We start from the raw sequence: 16,175 nt of genomic DNA, 5'->3' as shown, positions 1-16,175 counted from the left end.
AATCAACTGAAGCCCGATTGATGGTGATGCTGCAGTGATGCCAACTTGACGCATCCTCCTCTTACCCTGTTCAGATAGTTCATGGTAGACTCATGTAAACTGTTAAGTCATCCTAGATTAAAATCTGGTGGTAAGAGAGTGCTTTCATAATAATGTTTTTACATATTCAGCGTATTGTACATTCCCTGTGAATTGAGAGATGTGATAAGATGTCGTGGGAGATGTAGAAATGAATGAGGGGGATAAGAGAGATGAGGACGGGCATATTTTAGGTATAACTGCAGCATCTTTACAGTTTGTCTGATTTGATATATTATTGCGTGAATACTAACTAGCATATAGAGTGGTACTCGTTTTCCATACATAATAGTGCTTTTATATGGTCTGGACTAATGGGTAAATATGAAAATAAGTGAGATAAAATGGAAGAAACATCAAGAAAAGGTTTTGCTAGATTATGAGGAAGTTGAAATGATTGGTAAAGTGGAGAATTATATGATCGATTCCTTTCCTCTAATTTTCCTTCTTTGTTTTCCTTTTTCATGTAAATTTCGGAAAGTGATAATACTTTACAGATTTAGGAAATGGCTTAGAACGAAGGAAAACAACAAAATCAAGATAAAACAGTTCTGGTAGATGTTGAGGCTATTGTGATAATAAAGTAAAAAGATGAACACAGCATCTCTTTGTGCGCCTTTTCCTTTCTTAGTTTTCCTTGTGTGAAGAATAATGCCCGTATTCTTAAAAGTTTTGGCGTCTGACTCCTGCCCCGACAACTCTGAATAGGTTTTAATGAGAATTACCGAGAGTTTCCAGTGTATTTGCATGACTGCAGTGATAGTTTAACAAATTTTCTAGGTACACTATTAATAGGAAAAAACAAACTTAGAAGGAGGCAAGGGCAGGGTGGCTGGGTGGGGTGGCAACAGTGGGCCGCAGCACACGCGCAGTCTGAGCCGCGCAAACATGGACGCGTGAAGCTCCCTTTTTATAGCGAATTTCCAGGTAAGTTTGTACAATACTCCCTTGATTCACCCAGCCTACTTCCGTTTCAGCATCCCCACTTCCCCCAGGCACCAGTGAGACGGCTGGAAAGTGACGCGCGAAGCTGGAAATTCGAAATAACAGCGGGACAAAAGAGAGGCAGGGGGAGGGGGGTTGCTTGCTGACTGACGCTCTAACCTCGCTTGCCTTACCTTCCCTTTTTTCCCCTTTGCCCCTCACCCCGGGGAATTCTAGCCATGCCTGTAGGATTTCCAGTTCCGGGAGACTTAGTGCCATGGGTATGGGTGTTAGGAGTAACTTGGGAAGGACAGAAAAGGGTGTTACATCGGGTCCTTTTCTGCTTCGATACAAGGACTTGATGGCGTCTTCTCATATCGACTCCATGCTCTTTATCTCCCTCACTCCCTCTCTCCGCCGCCCCCATCCACCGCCCAAGGGTCCCACGGGGGTGACACGGGGGGCGTGGCGAAGGGCGGCGCCCCTCCACTCTGGGCCAGGCTTGGGGTGAGGTTAATTAGCGGGGTTCTCAGGTGGGAAGGCACTGCTGCTACCTGTTGGATGATGCCGGGAGGGGGCGAGCAGGGGAGGGGGATGTGCATATTTCAACGTGCTAGTTTGTGGACATGAACAGTGGAAAAGTTGAACGGGGAAATATGATTCACAGGTAATTTATGACGTGTTCATTGAGTAACTAGACTCATGATGGAGCTGAGTACTTGAGGGGGTATGTGGTGGTGTAGCTTTGTTATGCACGCCAGCAAAGATTATGTGCTTGATGGTGCTTGGTTGAGTGTGGTTTACTGTCATGTGGCGGAGTGGAGGCAAATAGCGCTTGTTGTTATGAGGAAGGTGGTACACGTGGCACACACTGACAACCAAGTGTGGACATGGTCTCCAAATTTGAATTTCTCTTGGGTTTACTTGTATTAGATGTTATGATAATTGTTGTATAATGTTACCTGTGTCTCTAAAGTTCTATTGATGTGCATTATGTTCCTGTTAGATTTATTTAATGGATTAGTGGTTTACTTATGATTCTTTGTCACATTTGTTGCTTGTTAATCAAACACACATACAAAATATGAGGAGGCAATGAAGATATGCATCAGCTTATGTAAGAACTTGTATTGACGTTTTCTGAACTAAAGGGTGCAACAGTCACTGATCAAAAGTTAGGAATGCAAAAGTGATTGGAAAAGAGTGCATCCCACATTGTTGAGTGCTGCTTTTTATGTTTGGTCAGTCCTAGACAGTGCAAATACTGATCCTCAAACTGAAACATTTTTCTTACAACCAATGAAAACAAAAAATATTGTTCTGTGTTATTATTTTATAATGTTTTGTGAAAACATGATAATCTTTGAAGGAATTTGCAGCATGAAGTGCTGTGTAAATTGGTGTGTGTTGTGATTGGTCACTGCATTTTATGACACAACAGTTAGTACTTGTGACTGGAGAACCCTAAACATGTAGTGACTTGTGGCTGAGTGCTATGAAGGTGTGGCAGCAAGAGGACACTCAACACTCACTGCAGGCCACCGCCGCAGGGAGGCTGTGGTGCCACTGCACTGCCACCAAGACACGCAAGAAAATCCATGTGAGTAGCATATGTTTATACAGCTAAGTAAATAGAGTTTGATGACCATACAGGTGAATCATCACTTATGTATGAAATGTTTTTTCATTCTTTATGTTCCTCCATACACTGTATTTTTAGTATTTCTAATGATGAATTTTCTTAATTTTTGTTCATAATGTGAATTCTATATTCATAATTCAGGACAAAGGACAAATATTGTATTCATAACTGAAAATTCATAATAAAATATTCTCCAGTTGTGACTCTCTCATATCATGAACTCTTGCCTGCTTCTTTTAGCTCATATCTTCATAGTATCTTGAATAAAGTAAGTACAAATGTTTGTACAAAGAATGGTTACTATGATCTTTACAAGCAGTGCTTTACTTTCCTTCCAGATGAGAGAGCAGTGATGCAGTGAGCCCACCATGGAGATACAGGTTAGTACAGCTTGTGTGTTTATACTTGCCTCACGTGGAACAAAGTCAGTGGGTGTGAGGTGCAGGAACAGAAGGCTGTGACAGCGGCCTGGCTGGCGGCAGTCAGGCAGTGACGGCAGACACAAGCATCTTGATGGTGCCCTTTGATGTTGGTTGGTTGATTGATAAAGTTTGGCAACAAAAGAGTCATGTGGCACAGTTTTCTTTACTTGTGGCCATTGTCTCCTTTCTTATCTCAGAATCAAGGATCACGGCTCATTTCTTATGGATCCCGCCCATTATTTAACCAAGTCCCACAGAGTGCCTCCTCAGTGTGTGCCTGAGTCTCTTCCAGCAGTAATAATGTGCTCACAGGCAGAGACAGGCTGTAAAGTAATTCTGTCACATCACTGCCGGGTGCCGAGATGCATGTGTTGGCCGCCTCTGAGGTGCCAGTGCCGCCACTCTCCAGGGCTCCTCTCATGCAGTCTCTCTCTTTTCAGTGCCAAGTGGACACTCACCTCACTGCTGATGAATGTACTTAGTCTGCAATCAACAGCCTCCATTGTTTGCACCCTCAGTGTACTGTGCTGCTTCAGCCAGTAAATGTGACAACTGGCAGCGGCGTTGTGTACTGCTCACCCCGCTGACTTTGTTCCTTGCTGGGCGTTGTGTGTGTGTCTTGGGTTGGGGTGGCGGTGTTGAGGTTGTGTGTTGTTACAAATGTTGTAAAAGCCTTCATGGTTAGTTTAAGGGTTGTTCATAATCTATTTTGTTTGTAGATATTGTGCATAAGGAAAAGAATTTTGTCTTGTTCATGTATCTGGAAACTTTTGTTCCAGGATTTTTTCTCAAGAACACTTTTATCTTTGTAGCTTCTTTCAAAGGAATAATTTGTAATTGATGTGAACAAAAGTCCTGACATTCACAGATTAATAATAGGGGCAGTAATGGACACTGGCTCCCAGGTGCTGTTGAGAGGTGTAGTGTGGGTGCATGTTTTTGTGGAAGATATTACTACACCATCCATTCATAAGTGTCTAGTTCATATGCTTGTAAAGAGCACAGAACATAACATGGATGGCAACATGTATATGCTAATGTATAATTCTTTTTGTCTTGTGCAGGTTGGCAGCACAATGGATGACATGCAGCGCCTCACCACTCCCTGTGCTGACCTTGAGAGGCTGGCTGCCGCTGCTGCCACCATGGGCTACTCCTCAGACTCCCTGCCAGTATCAGCACACCACCTGCCAGCCAGCACTGCACCCCCCAGCTCCCTGGCCTCCCTCATGCCCCAGTACCCCGACCCCTATGACCTCTCACGGGCCCAGTATGCCACCCGCATCACTGAGTACCCCGCCCGGCCTATGTATGAACAGCCACGGACACCCCACTCCACCCCCACACCGCCTGCCACCACCCAGCACCAGCACAGCCTCTCCCCAACCCACACCACCCACACCACCCACTCCTCCCTGGTCACCCGAGCTTCGCAGTACAATGTGGACCGAGCTGCATTCACCCACATGGCCAGCAGGGGACAGCAGGAGCCTCAGCAGCAGCAGCAACAGCAGCAGCAACAGCAGCAGCAGCAGCAGCAGCAGCAGTACACAGCAGTGACAGTGTCTGGCAGCAATGCAGGAGTGGCTGTCCAGTATGGTGATGTAAAGGCTGTCACCAGCGTAGCAGTGCCACACACCCAGACACTGTCCCTGCCATCCCCTGCGTCCCCCGCCCCCTCAAGCAATGCGGTGTCGCAGGCTGTCACACAGGCCGTTATGACCTTCGTCCAGGATGGAAACTTCTCCATGGAGCCCTCCCTGCCTCTCCCTGTCCCACCGCAGGAAAAAAAGACCAAGAAGAAGGAAAAGAAGCCTGAGGGGGAGGCCAAGGAAAAAAGAGGAGAAAGCCCCCCAGCAGAAGCTAGTGCTCTAGGGGAGGGCACCAGCATGGAGGGCAGTGCCAAGATGAGCTTGGCTGAGGTGCCGGAGCCGGTGCTCATAGATGGCAGGAAGTACTATGTGTGCGGCGTGTGTGACGTCAGGTTCCTGCGCAAGTACCAATTCCGGCGGCACCTCATATCTCACACTGGGGAGAAGCGGGGTGCCCTCTCCCTGGAGACCAAGGTGGAGATCATCCGCCGCATACAGTCTGGGGAGAAGCAGGTGGACCTGGCTATGGAGTACAATGTGGGGCGGTCCACCCTCAGCTTCATCATGAAGCATGCCGACAAGTTCCTCGGAGTGTGGAAGAACGGGAAGTTCCACCCGGAGAGCAAGAGGCTGCGTGGTGCCCAGAGGGAGGATGTGGAGGAGGCCCTGTATGAATGGTACAAGCAGGCCCTGCAGATGAACCTGACCATCACGGGCCCCATCCTGTGCCAGAAGGCCAAGGACTTTGCCCTTAAGCTGGGCTACAAGGAGTTTAAGGCCACACACGGCTGGCTGGATCGCTTCAAGCACAGGAAGAACATCGTGCTGGGCCGAGGGAAGCCCATCAAGGACAAGGAGGGGCAGGAGGACAACGAGGAGCTCAAAGGGGACTTCACTGGCCAGGTTCTGCCCAGTGCCCTGATGGAGTTTGAGGCCAATGATGTGTTTCATGCGGATGAGGTTGGCCTTCTGTACCGAATCCTTCCCAACAAGATCTCTCCACTGCGGGGGAACAGGTGCGCCGGTGGCAGCAAGAGCAAGCACCGGGTGACTGTCCTGATGTGCACTAACATGACAGGCACTGAGAAGTTCCCACTGCTGGTAATCGGCAAGCACCCCAAGCCCAAGTGCTTCAAGAATGTGAAGAGCCTCCCCGTGCAGTACCTGGCCAATCCCAAGTCCTGGATGACCACGGAGAGCTTCACCGCCTGGCTGCACGACCTGGACTCCTGGTTTGTGCAGCAGAACAGGAAAGTGCTCCTCATTCTCTCCTCGCGCCCCATCCACCCTAAGGCCCCCAAGCTGAATGCAGTGCGGGTGCTCACCAGCCCACAGACGTTCATTGGCCCCTGCAAGCTGGGCATGGCTCACTCCCTCAAGAGAAACTACCGGCGGGCTGTGCTGGAGATGCTCCTCAACTTTATGGAGGAAGAGAATGTCAAGAAAAAGAAGAAAGGAAGATGTCCCTCAATGCAGCTCAACTTGCTGGCCTGCCTACACCTATTGGCAGCAGCCTGGCATGCTGTCACTGATGTCACCATCAACAACAGTTTCCAGCGGTCTGGCATTGGGAAGTATGCTCTCTGGGGCATGAATCTCATTCCTGAAACCAATCTGGGCACTGAAAATCTGGAGCTGCTCCATAAGCTGAAGTCCAAAGGCTTCAAGATCCCTGACGGCATCACATTTGATGAGTATGTCACCTTTGATAGCGATGTACAAGTGTGTCACTTGATGGATGATGACGACATCATTGCAGCTGTGACGGGTGCCGATGTGGAGTCCTCAGACAGTGAGGAGGAGGAGGACCCACCGGAAGATGAGAAGGTGAAGGTGGAGCGGAGGGACAAGGTGGAGCAGGGCGACAACAGCAGTGAGGCAATACCCAGTGAGGAGGCAGAGGCGGGGCCCCCCATGACAGAGGTGGACTCCAGCCTGGACACCCTGCGGCAGCACATCCAGTACCAGGAGGGAGCTCAGGAGATGTTCCGGGTGTTGGCACACTTGGAATTCCTGATCCATAAGGGCTCCAGCCGTCCCCCAGTGGCCATTGCTGCCACAGAAGCCACCACCACTTGAGACTGTTGCGTGGCAGAGGGCAGACACAGGACTTGGGACTAGTGTTATGTGGGAAGTACTTGTGATAACTTCCCTGTGAGGAACATTCATCTTTCTCAACAATAACTTAAAGGTGTACTGCGATACCTGGATACATAAAGTGAGGTGACAAACCTTAAGTAAATCAAAATACTTTCCTATGCCCTGAGTATTGACTATGGGATTGAAACAGGCATTCCCCATCCTGAGTGTGTCATAACAGAACTAATCATTTCTATATTTATAAAGTAATAACATTGGCACTTAACATTGACTTCATAGGTGATTCAAGTGTCATTCTTCTGTCAGGATCTCACAGCTGTTGAGTTGTCCATGTGCCTGAGAGGGGAGTGCCGTGTGGGGGTGTGCCGCCTGTGGGAGAGGCAACAAGGACCAGATGAAGCCACTTGGTGTTTTTTTGCACAAACAAAACAACTGTGATCTTTTGAAATTCCTTACTATATAAGATAGAGTGTAAGTTACTTAGAAATACTGTGAGGAGAGTTCTGAAAAATTCTTTAGTTTTTTACCTTAGTTGAGTAGGATGCATTTAAATTAAGAACAAAAATATCCATCCCTTGAGTGAAAACTATTAAACAAAGGCAACACAGCAGGGCCACACACTTCCTGACTAGCGTTTGTGTTGATAGGGATCAGAAGAGAAAGAAGAATTCTCAGGGAGGTAATGCCAGCTCATGAAATAAGTCATTTGTCCCTGAGTGGCAGGAACATCATAGAAGGTGCCATAAGTAATTGTATCTTTGTGACGTGATCATGAGTTAGATATGGAAAACTAAGATTGATCCATAACTAAGCAGGACCAACATTTAGAATTCATGTCAGTACAGAAGGGAAGGGCTGCTGTGGGTACAGATATTTGAGTCGGGAGTGATGTTTGGGGCATGATGCCATGTCGAGGTTAGTGACTTGTAGAGGAAGAGAGTTGGGCAGAAAACCGTTTGAATGGTACAGGATTAATTGAATTCCAGCAACAAAAGCTCATTGGAATTGCTGTATTAATATTGAACTGTTAGATTTAGGAAAGATTCACAGTAAAGTTGATCTCGAGTTGAACTTCAGACATTCCATAGTAAAGAAACCAGTGTGATTGCTGTGCTGGGTGTCATCAACTCAGGTTCAGTTATGTTGCCATCTGAGGACACAGGAACATGACAGTGCTGTCTTTTGGCACTGCTTTCATCCACTAGCCTGTGTATTCCTCTCTTGTTTTATAAATCTCACTAAATTGACCTTACCAGAAGAGTTGTTTATATTTATTTATTTATTTATTTATTTATTTAATTTTATTTTGTTATGTAAGAAGGGCACTGGCCAAGGGCAACAAAAAGTTAGATAAAAGGCCCATTAGAGTGCTAGTCCCTAAACAGACATCAGAAAGGATTAGGATCAAATTATTCATATATATATGCAATGAATTCACTACCTTACTTTTTTTTTATGTATTTTTTATTTATTTGTTTATTTATATTTTATTGTATTATTATTTTATTTTATTTTTTTTAAGGAACACAAGGCCAGTTTGTTGCGCTTTGTGAAATAAGATGGGAATACGTTGGCTGAACATGTGTTGCAGTGACAGTGTTATCCTGTGCACAGATCCTCAATCAGCAACACTACTGGATGAGAGTCAATAACACCAAGTAGTGATGCTCCTGCTGTGGGAGTGTGTAGTCATGATAGATGACTGACATCAAATTAGAATAGACTATTAAGTGTTGGGTTGTGGTAGGCTAAGGCAGTGGGGGGTAAAGGGGTGAGTCACAAGGATTGGACTGGACCTTGCCATCACCGGGTGAGAGAGGTGGAGTTTACGATGTGTCAGTAGTGTGTAAATTACTATTTTTTTTTTTTTTTTCTAGTTCTTCACAATGTTAATTATACAGTGAGGAGTGAGGTAATATGTAGGATTAAGGGGAGGATTAACCTGTTTGTCATTGTCTAATGGGATTTCTTGAGCAGGATTTAAAAGATGTCTTGGTCTTACAACTTGTGTGAGAACATAATAATTCACTCTAAAAAGATATACACACATTTATTTATTTTTATATTCATGGGTAAAAAAATCTTGCACTGAAGCAGGTCTTAGCTTTGTAGAATTGAGGATATTACCTGAAAATTGTGGGAGTAATGGTCTAGTGTGTGAAGTGATGGACAGGCAAGGTGCCTGACACTGTACTTGTGTCCCCACACAGCCATCTTGTAGTGGTGCCATCTCTCACCATGCATGTATGTGGTAAATTGATTTTATTTCTTTCTTTCATATATTTTTTCTTTTTTATTTATTATATATATATATATATATATATATATATATATATATATATATATATATATATATATATATATATATATATATATATATATATATATATATTACTGTTTCAGTATAGGTTGAGAATCCTTTATTTGAATTCTGAAATCTTAAAACCTTTGAAATCAGAAGTTTTCAAATGTTAAGATAAATAATTTTATCAATATTTCTTTTGCCAGTGCAGCAATAATTAATTATACCTTATGTTTCATGAATTATGTATAGCAACTTATAATTACTCTGTAATTGTTTTGGTGATGCATATTTTTACTTACAATACACTATGAGTCATAACCAATTTCTCAAAACACAACCCATCACAAGGAGAGATGTTGGTTTGTTCCAGAAAACACAAAACTTCCAGTCCCAAGTATTACAGTGAAGAGATTCTCAACCTGTATTATCATCATTGTTATTCAGTTTTTAACACGTTCTCACAGCATGGTGGTCATAGGTGTTCGTGTAGCGCAGCACTGGCTCCCCGACAGCTGGAGCCATGCAGCACCCGGGCCAGCTAGGCAAGGTGGTGGTGGTGTGGTAGTGTGCCTCAGCTCTTGTTCCCCCACACACACACACACCATGATACTTTTGTACTGAACTTTTGTGATGGAGATTACTGACAAAATATACCTGTTCAATTTAGGGAGACCTGTTTTATATTCTTATGATTCTTCTTGTGGTCCTATGTGAGAGTGCAGTGTGTGTGTGTGTGTGTGTGTTAAACAAAAGTAAACGTGAATCATGATTTATGAATGGGTTATGTTGTTCAAAAACTACACAACTTCAATTTTTATTTCATCCATTTACTACATAGTGAATATATTTTCTGGTAAGTTATTGAGATCTTTATTTATAAATACAAGAAATGACAGGATTAAGTAAGTAATAACTGAAAAATCCATAAATGTAGATTCACATATAATACATTACTTGAAAAGCTGTCACGAATGGGTCAGAAGTTTGTGTGAACCACCACAACACAAGCGCAATCATGGCCAGAAGTTGAGTAATCTGTCACTTCTGCTGTGTTCTCTGTTCTTCACTCTGAAGGTCTCTGATTTCCTTAGAATCTATTAGTCATCAAGTTTTGTGAGGAGATTGTCAGCTATTCAGAGGACTTGAGATTGAGGGAAGACATTAGCCAATGACAGTGACTATATTACAAAGGGTGACAAGAGTGTGTGATGGAAGTGTGGTGAGCAAGAGTGGTAAGGATGTGGAGGTGCTGGTGTAGGGATGAGGAATGCTGAGAGTGTGTGATCTGCAGGCTACAAGTTTCATGAAACGTTGTTGAGGGTGTTAAACGTATTCATTTTTCTACAAAAGTGGTCATTGCAAGAGTCATCACATTAAGATTTGATTGTTATGACACCGAAATCTTCAGTCTGTTAATCAATCTATTGCAGGTGTGAGTACCAGGACTTGAGGCAGCATGGAGGATCTTCACCGAGGAACCTGCACCGAGCTGGAGCGTCTCGCGGCGGCAGCAGCCACCATGGATTACTCGGAGTCCCTGGCCAACAGCCACCAGCCGGCCCTCACTGTCGCTACGCCCGTTCTCACCACACAGTTCCCACCAGACCACTACCAGCGACAGTATGCTCGGCACGACACTCACCTGCGTCCATACGAGCAGGTGCCCAGACCCCCACCCTCAGCCCACCATCAGCCTGCCCCCCCAGCCCATGTACCCCCTCCACCCACGATACAGTATGTGACGGAGCGGCCAGCACACTACGGCAGGACCAGCCAATTTGTGTCCATGGTGGACCTCCAGTACAGCAACACACAGGTGATGGCACCCCTCCCAGGCACTGAGGCACAGTACCCACCCCCTCCCCCTCCAGACATCCCCCAGCAGCCTCCTGTGGTGCCCCCACCTTCACCTGTCCTGGAGACTGTGCCCAAGGAGAAGAAGAAAGTGCCTGAGCCTCTCCAGAGCAAGAAGAGGAAAACAGAGGAGAGGGAGAAGCAGGAGGCACTGGAGGAAGAGTCTCTGAGAGGAGAGGATAAAGATGGCACTGTGCTGGAGCTGCCACAGCCCATCACCGACACGGATGGTTCCCTAGTGTACCCTTGCTCCCTGTGCAGCACCAACCTGCCCTCTGCCGACGCCTGGCAGGAGCATGCCACTGACCACCTCAGCAATGCCAACAGACGCAGGAATGGTCTGTCTCTTGAGGTCAAAATTGAGATAATCAAAAGAATCAACAGTGGGGAGAAGCAGTCTGACATGGCGGAGGAGTACATGGTGAACCGCTCCACCATCAAGTCCATCATGAAGAAGTCCAGCAGCTACCTGCAGTGCTGGAAGAAAGGCATGTTCCACCCAGACAGCAAGCGTCTCAAGGGCCCCAAGAGGGAGGACATAGAGGCAGCCCTGTACTCCTGGTACAAGCAGGCAGTGTCCACTGGCACTCCTGTCTCAGGTCCCATCCTGTGTTCCAAAGCCTTGGCCTTTGCCAGGAAGCTTGGCCACACTGACTTCAAGGCAACGCATGGCTGGCTGGATCGCTTCAAGAAGAGAAAAAACATTGTCTTTGGCCGAGCCCCGGCCAGGAGGAAGAGGGAGGAAGAGGAGAACAGCAATGCAGAGCTCAAGCCCAGCGAGTGGCAGACGGCAGTGCTACACCAGCTGCTACTGGAGTACGACCCCGGGGACATCTTTGCTGTGGAGGAGATTGGGTTGTTGTACCGCACGCTGCCCAGCCATGCACTGGCCCTGCGTGGGGAGCGTTGTGCCGGGGGTGTGCGCAGCAGAATGAGGCTGACAGTGCTGCTATGTGGCAACATGACAGGCACTGAGAAGTTCCCATTGTTGGTGGTCGGGAAGCACCCCAAACCCTCCAGCTTCCGGCACGTCAAGAGTCTGCCAGTACAGTATGTGGCCAACCAGAAGGCATGGATGACGGGGGACAGCTTTGGGGCATGGCTGCAGGACGTGGACTCCTGGTTCGTGCAGCAGGGCCGCCGTGTGGTGGTGGTAGCTTCCGCCCTACCCATCCACGACAAGCCACCGGGGGGCCTGCGCTCGGTGCGCCTGGTGACGGCACCACAGGGCTTCGTGGGGCCCCTCAAACAGGGTGTCTCAGCAGCCTTCAAGCGGAACTACCGGCGCGGGCTGCTGGAGACCCTGGTGAACCAGCTGCAGCGGGAGGAGCCAGCCGTGGGGAAGCGAAGCCGCCGGCCCAACACCAAGTTGAGCCTACTGACCTGCCTGCACCACCTGGCCACAGCCTGGCACAGTGTGACAGACAGCGTCATCAGTGCCAGCTTCACCCGTGCCGGCATGAGCAAGTATGGGGCATGGGGTGCCCCGCCGGCGCCGCCAGACCCCACCCTGGGTGCAGAAAACCTGACACTGTTGCACCGCCTGCGCCTGCTGGGCCTCACCGTGCCCGACATGACCTTTGATGACTTTGTGCACTTTGACCATGACGTGCAGACCTGCAACCTAAACAACGACGATGACATCCTGGCCATTGTGACTGGCGCTGACAAGGATGACGAGGGCTGTGGGGAGGACGATGAGGAGGAGGAGGAGGAGGGGGAGGAGGAAGAGGGGGAAGAGGAGAGTGAGCATGGCCCCTCCCTGAGCCAGGTGGAGGCAGCCCTGGCCACCCTGAGGAAGCACATCCAGTACCAGGAGGGCGCTCAGGAGATGTTCAGAGTGTTAGCCCACCTGGAGTACCTCATCTATAAGGGCCAGGTGGGGGCCAAGGGTGTTGGGGTGCAGCCCACCACCTCCACTGCTCACTAGACACACACACACACACACACACACACACACACACACACACACACACACACACACACACACACACACACACACACACACACACACACACACACACAGGTGCACTCTCTTTCCATGACTCAAATCCCACAGATATTCTCTTATAGGTGTATGTTTATTGTGTTTTTATGTGTAACATTTAAGTACAGTAATATATAGTTTTAACTGTGGGCATTACTTTTAGTCACAGTTCTGTTGTGTTAAGTCTTGTTTGGGCATAGGATGTGGTGTTCTGTTACCATTTCCATCCTCCTTTGACTTATTAGCTCTCTTGTTAAGTGCACAGAGTCATCAGTACACAGTCACACTCACCACACACAACACCATAGGACCCTTGTGTCATCAGGACTCAACCAGTCAGTCAGTCAGTCTTCATTTTCCTGAAGGAGTCAGAGCACACAGCAAACATTACCTCAACCCGACCAGCCGGCTTGTGGCAGTACCCTGGTGCCTCACCAAGCAGGCGTCCCTCAACCATGGTCAGTTGTCTTGCCTTACACCTGTGCCTGCAAACATAAACATTCAGGGATCACTGTGTCCCAGGTGTCCCCTGCTCCCTATGGATGTAATCCTCAACAGTTGTACCACCCAACACACTACTAAGCCACCACTGGGATGCACTCAGTGAAGTGGCTCTGTGCGTGTGTGCATAAATGTGGCAGCAACAGTGCTCCCAGTGTAGCTGTGGGGACGCTGATCTTGGCTCACTGTGCCGTCCCAGCACTGACTGATGGCACGATGTGTAGCTGTGATGCTGGCAGTTTGCCGATACAGGTGGAGTGTCTGCAGAGATGAGTGATTTATGGTAGCAAAAATTCAGAAACTTATTTGAAGGTTACTGCCACTATGACTCAAAAATGAGGTGCTGATGGTATAGCTGCAAGTTATATGACACTGATTAGTTTATGATTAGTTTATTTTAGAATAGTAGATGATGGTATAGCTGGTGATGTGTAGCTGCAGTGTGTGGGTACCAGTGGTGGTTGTGATGGTGGTGGTGCTGTCCCCTCCAGCTTATGGTAATGAGATGCCATTCCTCTGGCACTGCCCTCATCTTCTGGAAAGAGTGCCAAATATACATTTCTGAGTTGTCATTCATGGTGGCTACTCATTCCCTCAAGACATTTGAACATACAACTGCAGTGAAATATTTTTGCAGTTTTTATAGGATAGATATAAGTGAAACATTAGTAGATTCCTTCAGAAACATATCATATAAAGTTTAAATTCGTAACCACACACTGCAGTATTGATTAGGGAAGCCATCATTAGTAAACTGGTGAGTGATGGGTAGAACTTGTCTCTATTAAGGCCCGAGGCAGAGGAGAGTAAGAAGCTTGGCCACAGACTGCATTAACTGGGAAAGGTTGTGGCAAGTCTTGTTTCATCTCTCTTTTAACATGACAATTTTGTATACGTCATCGAGAAGATTCCCTGTAGCACTGCTATTTTATTGGCGCTGGAGGTGCAACGAATGACCAGTGACTAGTATATAAGGTGAAGAGTAAGAGAAGAGGAACAGGCTGCATGCACAAGTAACACTGATGCCACAAAGGGCCACAAAGGAAGACCAGGGAGCAGCATGAGTGTTAGTCCCTATGAGGATGCATGTGCTTAGCTACACCATCTTATCTGCAGTGAGAGGTGTAGAGCAGTACAAGACAGTTTCCCCAGTGTGTTGGTGCTGATACTACCACCACTTAAGTTGTATTCAAGGCCATCCAGTATTCAAGCCCAAGGAGGCTCTGTGTGGCCCATGGCAGTCTCCTTCTCATGGTGTCTTTTGGAATGTGGGTGCTTGAGAGGGAGCTGAGTCTCGTGCAACAGTGCATCTTGTAATTTTTTTATATGAGTGGATAAGAGTGCAAGTCTAGATCAGCTGCTGCACTGTCATATCAAACCTATCAAAGAAAGTGTCTGGGTGTCCAAAAAGTTAAAGGTTACTACTCATACAGCAAAGTTAAAGCAATGTTAAGTCTTTTATATCAAGGAGTAAAGGTATTTCATGCCCTCCCATCTTACATAAACACTTAAAAGAAAAGGTTTAAGCACTTAATAGTGAAGATTACTGCTACACATTATACACCTGGCATTTTTAATACTGTGATTGGAAGCAAGACTGAATCACTGCAATGCTGAAAGGGGCAGTAAACAAGAACTAGCCAATAGTGGTATGAATTAAGGTTATGGGTCAGTTTTTGTATGTTGGTATATACACATACACATCTGAGGGTTACTAGCAGCTCAGGTGTGAGTTTTGTACCTTAGAGATTAATGGTCCTGCTGTGAAGTGTACATTTTATTTCTGATATGTGAGACTTGGTATCTCTCTCTCTCTCTCTCTCTCTCTCTCTCTCTCTCTCTCTCTCTCTCTCTCTCTCTCTCTCTCTCTCTCTCTCTCTCTCTCTCTCTCTCTCTCTCTCTCTCTCTCTCTCTCTCTCTCTCTTGGTGTAAGTTATAGGGCGTTAAGACTACAATTTATGTACCTACTACTGCATATTTATTGATACTTGGTGGTGGGAGCAAGGTCTTTTGTAGAGAATAATTTGTAATGTTATGTGAATTTATTATGCATTGCTGATACTTCCAGTGTGTGTGTGTGTGTGTGTGTGTGTGTGTGTGTGTGTGTGTGTGTATGTATGACAGCTAGAAATCATATAACATAAAACCAAATGCATCAAAACTTCAGTCAGAGCTGTGCAAAGGGCTTCCTCCTCCTCCTCCTCCTCCTCCTCCTCCTCCTCCTCCTCATGCACTGAAATAGGGCAGTAAGTGATTCAAGGGATATTTCAATTCTTGTCTGCCTTTTGGTATCCTCAGGCATCTCTCTCTCTCTCTCTCTCTCTCTCTCTCTCTCTCTCTCTCTCTCTCTCTCTCTCTCTCTCTCTCTCTCTCTCTCTCTCTCTCTCTCTCTCCAGAAAGACAGAATATACACATCTCATGAACAAGAGCACAATAATAGTGTTTTTTCTTACCTTTTTTTTTTGGGGGGGGGTGGGGATTGAGACATGTTCTTATATCATCATTTTAATTGTCACTTTCATATGTATACATTTTCCTGTCATTTTGATTCTCTTATGTTTTTATTCTATTAACTTTTTTTTTTTTATTTCCAACACTAACGACAACCTCTCTCTCTCTCTCTCTCTCTCTCTCTCTCTCTCTCTCTCTCTCTCTCTCTCTCTCTCTCTCTCTCTCTCTCTCTCTCTCTCTCTCTCTCTCTCTCTGGTCTTTTCATGATTTTTTTCTTTGTTTTCTTGAGTTCATAAGTTTGTTTTATTTGTCCAGCCAT

The 16,175-nt window shown here is 46.4% G+C and overlaps 2 protein-coding genes across 7 annotated transcripts in view; both read left to right on the top strand.

Moving 5' to 3' along the window:
- The window catches only part of LOC135090168 (tigger transposable element-derived protein 4-like), a 31,640-nt gene extending 15,852 nt beyond the window's left edge, over nucleotides 1-15,788 (top strand). The window contains exons 1-2 of one of the 2 annotated variants that reach the window (XM_063986590.1): nucleotides 1,012-1,669; nucleotides 10,494-15,788. In XM_063986590.1, coding sequence (XP_063842660.1) covers nucleotides 10,520-12,847 — 2,328 coding nt within the window. In that variant the 5' untranslated portion in view covers nucleotides 1,012-1,669; nucleotides 10,494-10,519 and the 3' untranslated portion in view covers nucleotides 12,848-15,788. Of the gene's footprint in view, nucleotides 1-1,011; nucleotides 1,670-10,493 lie in introns of those variants that run through there. The other variant, XM_063986589.1, reaches the window with a different exon arrangement.
- On the top strand, nucleotides 885-9,730 carry LOC135090166 (tigger transposable element-derived protein 4-like). 5 transcript variants are annotated; one of them, XM_063986587.1, is made up of 5 exons: nucleotides 934-1,005; nucleotides 2,382-2,602; nucleotides 2,983-3,024; nucleotides 3,507-3,746; nucleotides 4,131-9,730. In XM_063986587.1, exons 4-5 carry the CDS (start codon nucleotides 3,744-3,746, stop codon nucleotides 6,735-6,737), a joined length of 2,610 nt encoding a protein of 869 aa, XP_063842657.1. In that variant the 5' UTR covers nucleotides 934-1,005; nucleotides 2,382-2,602; nucleotides 2,983-3,024; nucleotides 3,507-3,743; the 3' UTR covers nucleotides 6,738-9,730. The 5 variants fall into 5 exon arrangements, with proteins under 5 accessions (XP_063842658.1, XP_063842656.1, XP_063842657.1 ...); XM_063986586.1 differs by lacking the exon at nucleotides 3,507-3,746 and having other exon boundaries at nucleotides 929-1,005; nucleotides 2,444-2,602; XM_063986584.1 differs by lacking the exon at nucleotides 3,507-3,746.
- Nucleotides 15,789-16,175: the final 387 nt, after the last annotated feature.

The sequence above is a fragment of the Scylla paramamosain genome, chromosome 34, assembly GCF_035594125.1.
Source record: "Scylla paramamosain isolate STU-SP2022 chromosome 34, ASM3559412v1, whole genome shotgun sequence".
NCBI classification, from domain to species: Eukaryota; Metazoa; Arthropoda; class Malacostraca; order Decapoda; family Portunidae; genus Scylla; species Scylla paramamosain.
The sequence above is the reverse complement of the archived record's forward strand: the minus strand, read 5'-3'. Positions and strand labels throughout refer to the sequence as shown.